This window comes from Protopterus annectens, chromosome 1.part1 (genome assembly GCF_019279795.1).
Source record: "Protopterus annectens isolate FY-2018-M chromosome 1.part1, PAN1.0, whole genome shotgun sequence".
Taxonomy (NCBI): Eukaryota; Metazoa; Chordata; order Ceratodontiformes; family Protopteridae; genus Protopterus; species Protopterus annectens.
This window is the reverse complement of record NC_056726.1, coordinates 474,158,135-474,168,926: the sequence shown is the minus strand read 5'-3', so window position 1 is coordinate 474,168,926 and position 10,792 is coordinate 474,158,135. Positions and strand designations below refer to the sequence as shown.

Here is a 10,792-nt window from a genome sequence, read left to right as displayed (position 1 = left end):
ATTAAATTTGGCTGAAGAAAAATGACTGATGCACAGCATAGCATTTTACAGCTGGACTCCCACTAATGGCCATGACTCAAGACTGCAACTTGTGCAACCCCCCAGGCCTATCCAAATGATGAAAATAAATCAACCAGGGGGTCCTACACATTTTGTTATTCCCCTAACAATGATCCTTATAACAATCAATGCTTACAAGCATGCATTACCACTGACATAGCCTTTGCATCTGACTGAGCACCTTAAAGCTACTGTAGAAATATATATATAAATTTATTATTTAGGTATACAGTACTTTCACAATTTTACATACAAAAATTAAAATTTTCATTTCCAGAGGCGAAACTTAATACATTACATTGTGTGCAAAATACTACATTCTACAATCTCAAGTCCTGTAAGAACGCAATTCTTTCAGACAGTACTACAAATTATGTCTTTTCCCAGCCAAGTGTAGAGAAAAGCTGTCTCAATTTTTCACATTTTAACACTACATTTCTTAACTATTTAAAAATGTTCCCAAATAAACTGATTGTTTCTTTTATAACCATGGTTGTAAAACTACAAAAAGGCAATAGTTAGAACTTAAGGCACACAACTTTTAAGACAAGAATTTTTTTTCAAGTTCATATATACTTGTCACACTTGGCTGACTTTCAATCCTGCAGAGTGGAACTGTGTTGTCCTTTTTTTGGTCTTCCATATCCATGTCAAGCAGACAAGTACCAGAGGACACATTATGACCAGTCTTTCCTTCTGCCCCTGGTAAAACGTACAGATTTGATGCAATGTTGTTGGTCAAATATGGTGAACAGGGAAGATGATCTGCTGAAGTCTGTGATAACACTTGCCACGGATTTATTCTACTTTTCAAGGGAGATGGTCTGGGCCTTGATACTATATCTGTGGATTTCTGACTTTTCTGTACCATGTCCTTACTATACGTTTTGTCCTGAACAGTTTTAAGGCATGATGAATTAATATCTTCTGGCTCCTCTTGTAAGGCTCTGCATCCATTTGCTGAAATGGAAAACAAGCACAAATTATATAATCGTACAGGCAAAGGCAATTACTTCAGAAAATAAGAAACCACTGTAAAGTTTCAGGAAAGAAGCTTGATCAAGAAAGGACTGCAAATCCTGAAACTTCAAAAAAAATACCAAAATCCATGGATTATCTTCATAATGAGCCAAGTGTAGTTATTAGTAGTCTGGAGCTCAAATACAAACATATGGAAAATAAAATCATATATTTTTCAATGGATCCTACAATATGCTTGACAAACGTAAAGACAGCTGGTACCCCCAAGTAAGTATCTATGTAAATTATGCAGCTATAATTTACTCAACAAGCACATAGGGAATGTTCTGTAATGCCAACTCTCAGGATTCAGCCAGTGGTTCTGGTCTTAGAAAACCAAGTTAAGAATGGGGAAATCAAAGTGATTGGATGACAGCTTTCCTCTCTCTTGGATGGAATTCTTGAGTTTTTTGCACTGTCTGTCAGTACCCTGGTTGAGGCAAGGGATGTTACAGCATGCATGCAAATATGCGATTTTGGGAATTGGAAGGGCAATGACAAAGGCATCCACAGTGTGGTAGGCAAGTATTTCCTACATTCACACACTTCTAAAAATTGACAAAACAGTCGCACACAATGCTTTCCCAAAAATGTCCCCTTCAAGATGCAGCATAATTAAGACTACAAATCATGTAATTAAGACATGAAGCTCAGTAGCAAAAACAAGTCAGATGTCAGACACCAAAGTTCCTAATACCTACAACAGGCACATTTTATATAGTGGAATAAAAACCAGTAAATCCAAGTAGGTAGGATAAAACACAGGAACAAAGTTAAAACAAATTCCTAGGATTTACTCACCACTCCAAACACATAGGAAATCGATAAAAAACAGCCAGTACAGTCCACAGAGCGAACTCACATTCAATGTGAGTTCGCTCTGTGGACTGTACTGGCTGTTTTTTATCGATTTCCTATGTGTTTGGAGTGGTGAATAAATCCTAGGAATTTGTTTTAACTTTGTTCCTGTGTTTTATCCTACCTACTTGGATTTACATTTTATATAGTCATATTCCTGAAACACTAACTACTGGGCATTGCATGTTTTCTAACAAGACTGTTGCTTTCTTGAGATGTAGGAGCACTGCCAATTATGAAGTTGTTGAGGATGTTCTAACAGGAAGAAAGACAACATAAGCAGCTTCTAATAAGAGTAGTGAAGTAATTTAAAGTGCGACTCAGATAATGCATTAACTACTAACCTATATGTGCAGTAAAACAGATGTGCACTTAAAAGCAAACTGGTGATATTCCTGGCAGTTCTGATATAGCAATTCACTGATGTTTTCCTTAAGCAGGATCAAGCAAATATATCCAAAAAAAGTTATGTACTTACCCTAAACTTGGCATCTATACTATCCAGTGTCATCATTCATCATGAATGGGTCTTGGATCTGAGCTGGCAGGTGTCAGACAGATACAGAGATCAAGCTCCACCCCTTCCCATAATACCATGATACCTTATAACCCTCAGATCGAGTTTGCTAACTAGTGGAAATGCAGAACAAACCGGGTAAAAGAACAACATATTTCGCCAACACCAGCCATTCCCACCTTACCAGAAAGTGCAGTTGTTTACACTTAGCATAAATGTACATGTTCGCGTGTATTCACTGTTGCAGTCATCACATTTGGGTTATCTGCCTGCAGGTAGCCCTCAGCCGGCCTGAATACCAGAGCCTTCGGATTTCTGCATCGGATACTGTCGCTTCTTCCATGACGTCAGGTCGTCAGGGGTATAAAACATGCAGCCGACACCTTTACAACAGGTTTTCTTGCCCTAGATGTCAGGTGCCCCCACAATAGGAAGCAATTATATGGTATGGAACACCCCCAGCAAAAAGCAAATACACATGATATAATATATGCCAAACAAGAATGAAAGGTAAAAGTCAACAGAAGTCAGGGGGTTGGAGGGAGGGTAACCAAGACTGCAACAGTGAATACACTCGAACATGTACATTTATGGTACGTGTACACAACTGTACTATGTTCTTAGTGTTTCACTGTTGCAGTCATCACATTTGGGTTGATTCCCAAAGCTAAGGAAGGGAGGAGGTAGTTAAAGAGCATTAGGGCCAGCAATTAAGCCCTGCAAGACTGCTGTGGCAAATCCAGCTCTGGATTTGGAAAATATAGGCAGGTGGTAATGCTTGTTGAAGGTTGTAGAGATCCAGGTAGCAGCTTCCAGGATGTCCCTGGTAAGGACTCCTCTGAGAAATCCCGTAGAGGTAGATGCAGCCCTGGTGGAATGTGATCTTATCCCCTGTTGTGTAGGTTTTCCATGGTGCTTGTAGCATAAGTGAATGCAATGGGCTATCCATTTGGAAATGGTTTGCTTTGAAATAGCCTTCCCCTCTGCTCCTGCAGCAAAGCCAACTAGCAGCTGGTCACATTTTCTGAGAGGCTTAGCCCTGTCCAAACAGAATCTAAGTTGTCTGTGCACGCCCAGAGAGTGCAGTATCCATTCACCTTTGTTTTGTGGGTTAGGGAAAAAGGTAGGCAAATGAATGGACTGGTTAAGGGCCACACTAGACACCACCTTGGGCATAAAAGAAGGATTAGTCCTGAGGGTAACCCTGTCCGTATGGAAGATAATGAAAGGTTCCACTGCCATGAGGGCCTGTAATTCAGGCACTCTTCTTGCTGAAGTGATGGCTAGAAGTAAGGCTGTTTTCCAAGAAAGGAATTTCAACTCTGCTGTTGCAGCTGGCTCAAAGGGGGGGGGGGGGGGAGCTTTTACAATACAAAGTTAAGGTCCCAGGCTGGAGTGGGAGCTCTCCTGGGGGGTCTTAATTTTCTGGCCCCTCTAAGGAATTGTTTTAGCAAGGGGTGAGAGAAGAGAGGTGACTCAGTATTATAATGTGCTGAAATGGCAGATGCATGAATCTTAATTGACTAGAAGGATAGGCCCTTGTAGAGCATCTCTGTTAAGCACTCTGGAAAATGAGGTAAGCTGGGCACCACTGTGGCCATCCCGAGCCTAGCTCCAAAAGCAATATATTTTTCACTTTTCAGCAGAGGATTTTCTGGTACTAGGCCTCCTTACCTCCTGGATGACATCCTGCACCTGCTTACTGAGGGATGTTAGAGGAGAGCTCATGGAATTAGCCAGGCTACAAGGTTCAGGGTTTGAAGCTGAGGGTGCAGAATCTGGCCTGCCTCCTGGGACAGCAGGGAAGGGGTCTGTGGCAGGTGCCATGGTTGTAGCAGTGTCAGACTGCGCAAGAGGGGGTACCAGTGCTGGCGTGGTCAGTCTGGTAAATCAGTATTAGTCTTGGCTTGTCCTGTTTGATCTTTAGTAGAACTTTCGAGAGGAGAGGCAGAGGGGGAAAGGCATAAACCGAGAGGCTTCCCCTGGTAAAGGACAGGGCATCCACTTTCCAAGCTTGACTGTGGGGAGTTCTGGTGCAGAATTTTTTCAAGTGGTAGTTCAGAGGGGAGGCAAACAGGTCTACCTCTGGGATCCCCTCATTTGTTCCTCTAGAGGTTGAATATTTTGGGTTCTAGTTTCCATTCGTATGGGTCCATGGGATTTCTGCTTAGGTCATCTGCCAGTGAATTTAGTTTGCCTGGCAGGAATCGAGCTTGTAGGTGCACTTGTTAGCTCAAGGCTGTGCTCCACAGAGCCATGGCTAGTCTGCAGGGAGGGTAGGAGTGGGTTCCCCCTGCTTATGTACCACCTAACTGCAGTGTTGTCTGTCCTTACCAATAGTCCTGGGAGAATAAGTTCTTTGAAGACTGTCAGAGCATTCTGTACAGCTAGCATTTCTTTTTGGTTGACATGCAGGTGCATCTGTCTTGGGTTCCATTTGCCGAGAATGCACTGCCCTTCCATGCGAGTCCCTCATGCATAGTCTGATGCGTCTGTTGTTAGGGTTTGGGCGGTAGGGGGTAGAGGGAAAGGGAGTCCCTTGTTGTGGTACAGGCCTCTGCCCACCAAAGGAACTCTGTCCTTAGACAAGGAATGATAGGAATCATTGTTTCCAGGTCCTGAGAATGTTGACACCATAACCTTTTTAGATACCACTGGAGTTTCCTCATATGCAGTCTTGCATATGGAATTAGCAGAATGCAATAGGCCATGAACCCCAGGGCTTGCAGTATTTTCCTTGCAGACAGCTGGGTTTTTGTGGCCAGTAGTTTGAAGTAAGTTGTCAAATAAACTTGTTTCTCCGGAGTGAGGAATGCCATCTGGGAAGTTGTGTTCAAGCTTGCTTCCAGGAATACAATCTGTTGGCAGGGTACTAGGTGAGATTTCTTTTCGTTGATGGTGTACCCCAGTGAGGATAGAAATTTCTTTACAAATGCCAGGTGCTGTAATAGCAAGTCCTGGCTTTCTGCCTGAATTAGACAACCGTCCAGATATGGGTAAATTTGAATATTTCTCTGCCTGCAAAATGCAATGGCTGGAGCTAGACACTTTGTGAACACCTTGGGCGCAGTAGATAAGCCAAAGGGGAGTGCAGAGAACTGAAAGTGATGGAGCCCGCCCTGAAAAGTACAGTTGTGTACACTTACCATAAATGTAGATGTTAGAGTGTATTCACTGTTGCAGTCATTATCACATTTGGGTAATCTGCTGGCAGGTCGCCCTCAGTCAGCCTGAATAACAAAGTCTTGGGTCCTGCGTGGGTTGCTGTCTCCTCTTCCATGACGTCAGGTCACCAGGGGTATAAAACATGCAGCCGACACCATTTTATTCAGTTTTTTCTTACCCCAGATGTTAGGTGCCCCCCCAAATGGGGAGGAAAAAAAAAAATATATATATATATAGAAATAGAAATATATGTAAATGCACTTTTAGCAACATAAACTTTACCTTCATCTGAAAGCAAATACACCACAAAGACTTTAGTAAATAGTGAAGGAAAGAAAAGGTATAGAAAAGGGGGATGGCAGGTGGGTAACTCGGACTGCAACAGTGAATACACTCGAACATCTACATTTATGGTAAGTGCACACAACTGTACTATGTTCTTCATGTTTCACTGTTGCAGTCATTACATTTGGGTAGAATCCCAAAGCTATGGATGGGAGGATGGAACTAAATTAGGAGCGGCTATAAGGCCCTGCAGAACTGCAGTGGCAAAGTCTGCCCTGGATTTAGAGAAGAGAGGCAAATGATAATGCTTTGTGAAGGTATGAACAGAGCCTCCAAGTAGCAGCCTCTAGAATGTCTTTGGTTGGAACCCCTCTGAGAAAAGCTGCTGAGGCAGAGGCAGCCCTGGTGGAATGTGACCTGATCCCCTTGGGCACAGGTTTACCATGGTGCAAGTAGCAGAAACGAATGCAGTGGCTTATCCACTTAGAAATAGTCAGCTTTGATATAGCCTTCCCCTCTAAACCTGCAGCAAATGCTACCAGTAGTTGCTCAGACTTTCTTAGAGATTTGGTCCTGTTTAAGTAGAATCTTAGTTGTCTGTGTACATCCAATGAATGCAGAATCTGCTCCCCCTTGTTCTGCGGATTTGGGTAAAATGTTGGCAGGTGAATTGTCTGGTTAAGAGCCACACTGGATACCACCTTAGGCATAAAAGAAGGACTGGTCCTGAGGGACACCCTGTCCAGGTAAAATGTAATAAAAGGCTCCACAGCCATGAGAGCCTGTAGTTCTGAAACCCTTCTTGCTGAAGTGACTGCCAAGAGGAAAGCTGTTTTCCAAGATAGAAATTTTATATCTGCAGTAGCTGCTGGTTCAAAAGGAGGCAGGGTAATTTTTTCCAGCACAAAGTTGAGGTCCCATGCAGGAGTTGGCGATCTTCTGGGAGGCCTTAATTTTTTGGCTCCTCTAAGATACTGTTTAAGCAGAGGACGAGAAAAGAGGGGATGCTCTGTGTTGTAATGAGCCAAGATAGCAGAGGCATGTATTTTTATTGAAGAAAAAGACAGGTCCTTGTCAAGCATCTCAGTCAAATATTGTAAAATCTGAGGAATATTGGGCTTTGCTGTGTCCAGAATCTCTTCCATTTATCACCATAAGGTTTTCTAGTACTAGGCCTTCTGGTTTCCAAAATCACATCCATCACAGATTTACTGAGAGGTGGTGTTTGAATAATTAAATGATCAGCCATGCTGCAAGGTTCAGAGTTTGGAGCAGAGTGTGCAGAAATTGATTGCTCTGCTGAGACAGTAGATGAGGTATTTGAGGCAAGTACCAAGGAGGAAGTTGAGACATATTCCTTAGAATTGGGTACCAGTGCTGGCGAGGCCAGTCTGGAGCAACTAGGATTATTTTTGGTTTTTCCTGACTTTTAGTAAGACCTTGGAGAGAAGAGTCAGAGGGGGAAAGGCATAGACTGACAGGTTTTTCCAACTGAAGGATAGGGCATCCACTTTCCATGCTTTTCTGTGATAAGTTCTTGTGCAGAATTTGTCCAGCTGATAATTTTGGGGAGAGGCAAATAGATCTATGTCTGGGCTCCCCCATTTCTGTGTTAACATGCTGAAGATTTGTAGATCCAGTTTCCATTCATGCTGGTCCATAAAATTTCTGCTTAGGTCGTCTGCCAGAGTATTTTGTTTCCTGGCAGGAATTGAGCTTGAAGATGTATTTGGTAAGTCAAAGCTGTGTTCCACAATACCGTGGTTAGTCTGCAAAGGGGGTAGAAATGTGTACCCCCCCCTGCTTGTTTATGTACGACATAACTGTGGTGTTGTCCGTCTTTATCTGTAGTTGTCCTGGATGAAGGCTGTCAGCGCATTCTGTACAGCTAGCATATCTTTCTGGTTGATATGAAGGTGCATTTGATTTGGACTCCATTTTCCCTGAATGCACTTCCCTGCCAGATGAGCCCCCCAAGCATAGTCTGATGCATCTGTAGTTAGGGTTTGGGTGGCAGGGGGTGGAGTGAATGGCAGTCCCTTGTTTTGGTGGCAGGTCTCTGCCCACCATAGGAACTCTACTTTCAGGGAAGGTATGATAGGAATCATCGTTTCCAGACTGTGACAATGTTGACTCCATAAACTTTTTAAGTACCACTGAAGTTTCCTCATATGCAGTCTTGCACATGGAATTAGAAGAATGCAGGAGGCCATGAACCCCCAAAACTTGCAGAATTTGTCTTGCAGATAAGCAGGGTTTTTGTGGCCACCTGTTTGAAGTAAGTCACCAATTGAATTTGCTTTTCTGGCAGGTAAGCCGTCTGGGTAGTTGTATTCAAGCTTGCACCCAGGAATGTAATTTTTGGAGAGGGTACCAGTTGTGATTTCTTTTTGCATGTGTACCCTAGACAAGTTAGAACCCTTTTTACAAACCTCAGATGCTTTAGAAGAATGTCCTTGTTTTCTGCCTGAATTAGATAATCGTCCAGGTATGGATATATTTGAATATTTCTTTGCCTGCAAAATGCAATTACTGCAGCCAGGCACTTTGTGAGGACCCTGGGTGCAGTAGATAAGCCAAAGGGCAGTGCAGAGAACTGGTAATGCAAATAGCCTGCTTTTGAAGCGGAGGTATCTTCTGCAAGATTCCCTGATTGGGATATGCAGGTAAGCCTCTTTTAAGTCTAGAGTTACCAACCAGGCATCTTTGCCTAGCACAGGAAGTAATTGTTGAAGAGTCAGCATCTTTAATTTTGGAATGTCCAGATATGTGTTTCGAGTAGATAAGTCCAGAATTGATCGCCATGATTTGTCTTTTCTGGGTACCAGGAAAAGTCGTGAATAGAAACCTTGTCCTTTTTCCTCTTATGGAACTGGTTGAATAGCCCCCATGTTCATGAGGGACAGAACTTGTTTCTGGGCCTCTGCCCACTGATTTGGGGGCAGGTCTGGCCATCCGTTTGGGACTGGCAACGTGTGGAAATGAAATCTGTATCCCTGGGATACTATATTTAAAACCCATTTGTCCTGGGTTATAAGTTGCCAGTTTCTTGCAGTAAGTGTCAGCTCCCCCCCCCCCCCCCCCAAAGGGGCTGCTAAAAGATAAGTGCTTGGTGAGTGTAGAGGGAAATCATTGAGACTGTTTACCATAGGGAGGTGCCTTGTTGGTTCCAGACTTGGAGGTGGAGGCACCCCATTGTTTTGTTCAAAATGTTCCTTGTGACTGAAACCTGGAGCCTTTGGAATGTCTGGGTTTGACTTGAGTGGCTCTCTAAGGAACTGGAAAGGACCAGTTCTTAGTAGGCCAGTGCCTACTAAATCTTGGAAGTTGCACTTGTAAGAAATCTTTCACAGTTTGCATAGATTTAGCTTTACCTTCCATCTTTTTTAAAACTTCTTCCGCCTTATTACCAAAAAGACTGTCCTGTTGTAAAGGAGCATCTAACAATTTTGCTTTAACATGATCAGGCAGAGTTTGCTCTTTAAGCCAAGCATGCCTTCTTAACACAGACCCAGTTACAGCAGCCCTGCAGGAGGCCTCCAAAGAAACAAAACCACATTGCAAAGTATGCTTTCCAACTTGTTCAGCTGAAGGCAATAAATCCTGTAAATGTTTATTTTCTACACAGTCAGAAATTAACATTATTTTCTGTTTAAACAGTTCCATAATATGCTGTTGATATTTAAGCATATGAAATTGAAAGTTTAAAGCCCTGATTGCCAAGGCTGCAGAAGAGTAAACCTTCTTACCCCATCTATCCAGCGGCCTGGAATCTCTATCAGAAAGGGAAGGAATTTTAGCAGTAGAGGCCTTAATGCCCTTGGGACCCTGAGAAATGGTTTCAGGGTCTGCAATAGGATTTTTAAAAAGGAATTTGTGGGAGTCAGGAACCCTATATTATCTGTCTGGCTTACAAGGAGCCAGAGACAGAGAATTAGGAGCCATACTAGATTCTGAAAAAACATAGTCAACAATATCAAGAACAGGAGGTATAGCCAAAGGCCTATGCTGAGGAAGAAGAAGAAAATCCCCAAGTCTCTTTTAGATTCAGAGAAATCCTGACTTTCCCAGTGGAAATGTTCCCTTAAGATATGTAAAGTTTCCCCAAAAGAAAAATCCTCAGGGGGAGAAGCAGAAGTGGAATCTTCTGCATCAGAATCCTCATAAGTAGGTATAGACAAATCCTCTTCATTAGAAGAGTCAGAAGAAATAGAATCCTGATCAGAAGATTCATAATCAATGTCTTTCCTAGGCCTCTTAGAAGGAGGGGGTTGGCTGACCCTGATCAGAGTAATTAAATCTTCAGCCATTTTGATCAATTGTTTTTTTTAGGCACAGGGGCCTGCACATGTGGCCCAGGCATAATTTTTTTAGACATAGATTTTGATTTTGGCCTTAGTTATGACGATGGTGTTGGTCTAATATACAAATCTGTAGGCCTGAAAACACCCTCAGAAGCCGGTGCCTGCACAGTACCTCCGGACCCATCTAAGGTAGAGACATCCGCAGGTTACATAATTGAAGCCTCTCGCGGCATACCAGACTCCGAATGGGTCTCAGTAGAGGCCTGCGAATCAGAAGTAGCGGGTATCAGGGGCTGCGAAAGTGCCTCACTGAGTACCGGCGAACTGGCGACTAGCTTAGGAGAAGCGCTGTAGTCAGTTTTGGACCTCGATGGTCTGTCTCTGTCTTTTTCTTTGCGTTTTTTATGTATTCCAGTAGTCCGATTGCTAACCAATGACATTTCTGGATAATTAAATCGTGAGCCAAAATATTTCGAAGCAAAAATGTACAGACGTTTAACAGTGCGTTGATTAAATTTAGCACAAAACTGACAGCAAGGTACGTTGTGGTCAGGGCCTAGGCAAGGAATACAGTACAAATGAA

At 42.9% G+C, this 10,792-nt stretch overlaps 1 protein-coding gene across 1 annotated transcript in view; it reads right to left on the bottom strand.

Annotated features, from left to right (window-relative positions):
- Positions 1-254: 254 nt before the first annotated feature.
- The window catches only part of MAP3K21 (mitogen-activated protein kinase kinase kinase 21), a gene marked incomplete in the record, with an annotated part of 557,669 nt that continues 547,131 nt past the window's right edge, over positions 255-10,792 (bottom strand). The window contains 1 exon segment of the mRNA XM_044076148.1: positions 255-1,020. Within this exon segment, the coding sequence (XP_043932083.1) occupies positions 602-1,020 (419 nt within the window).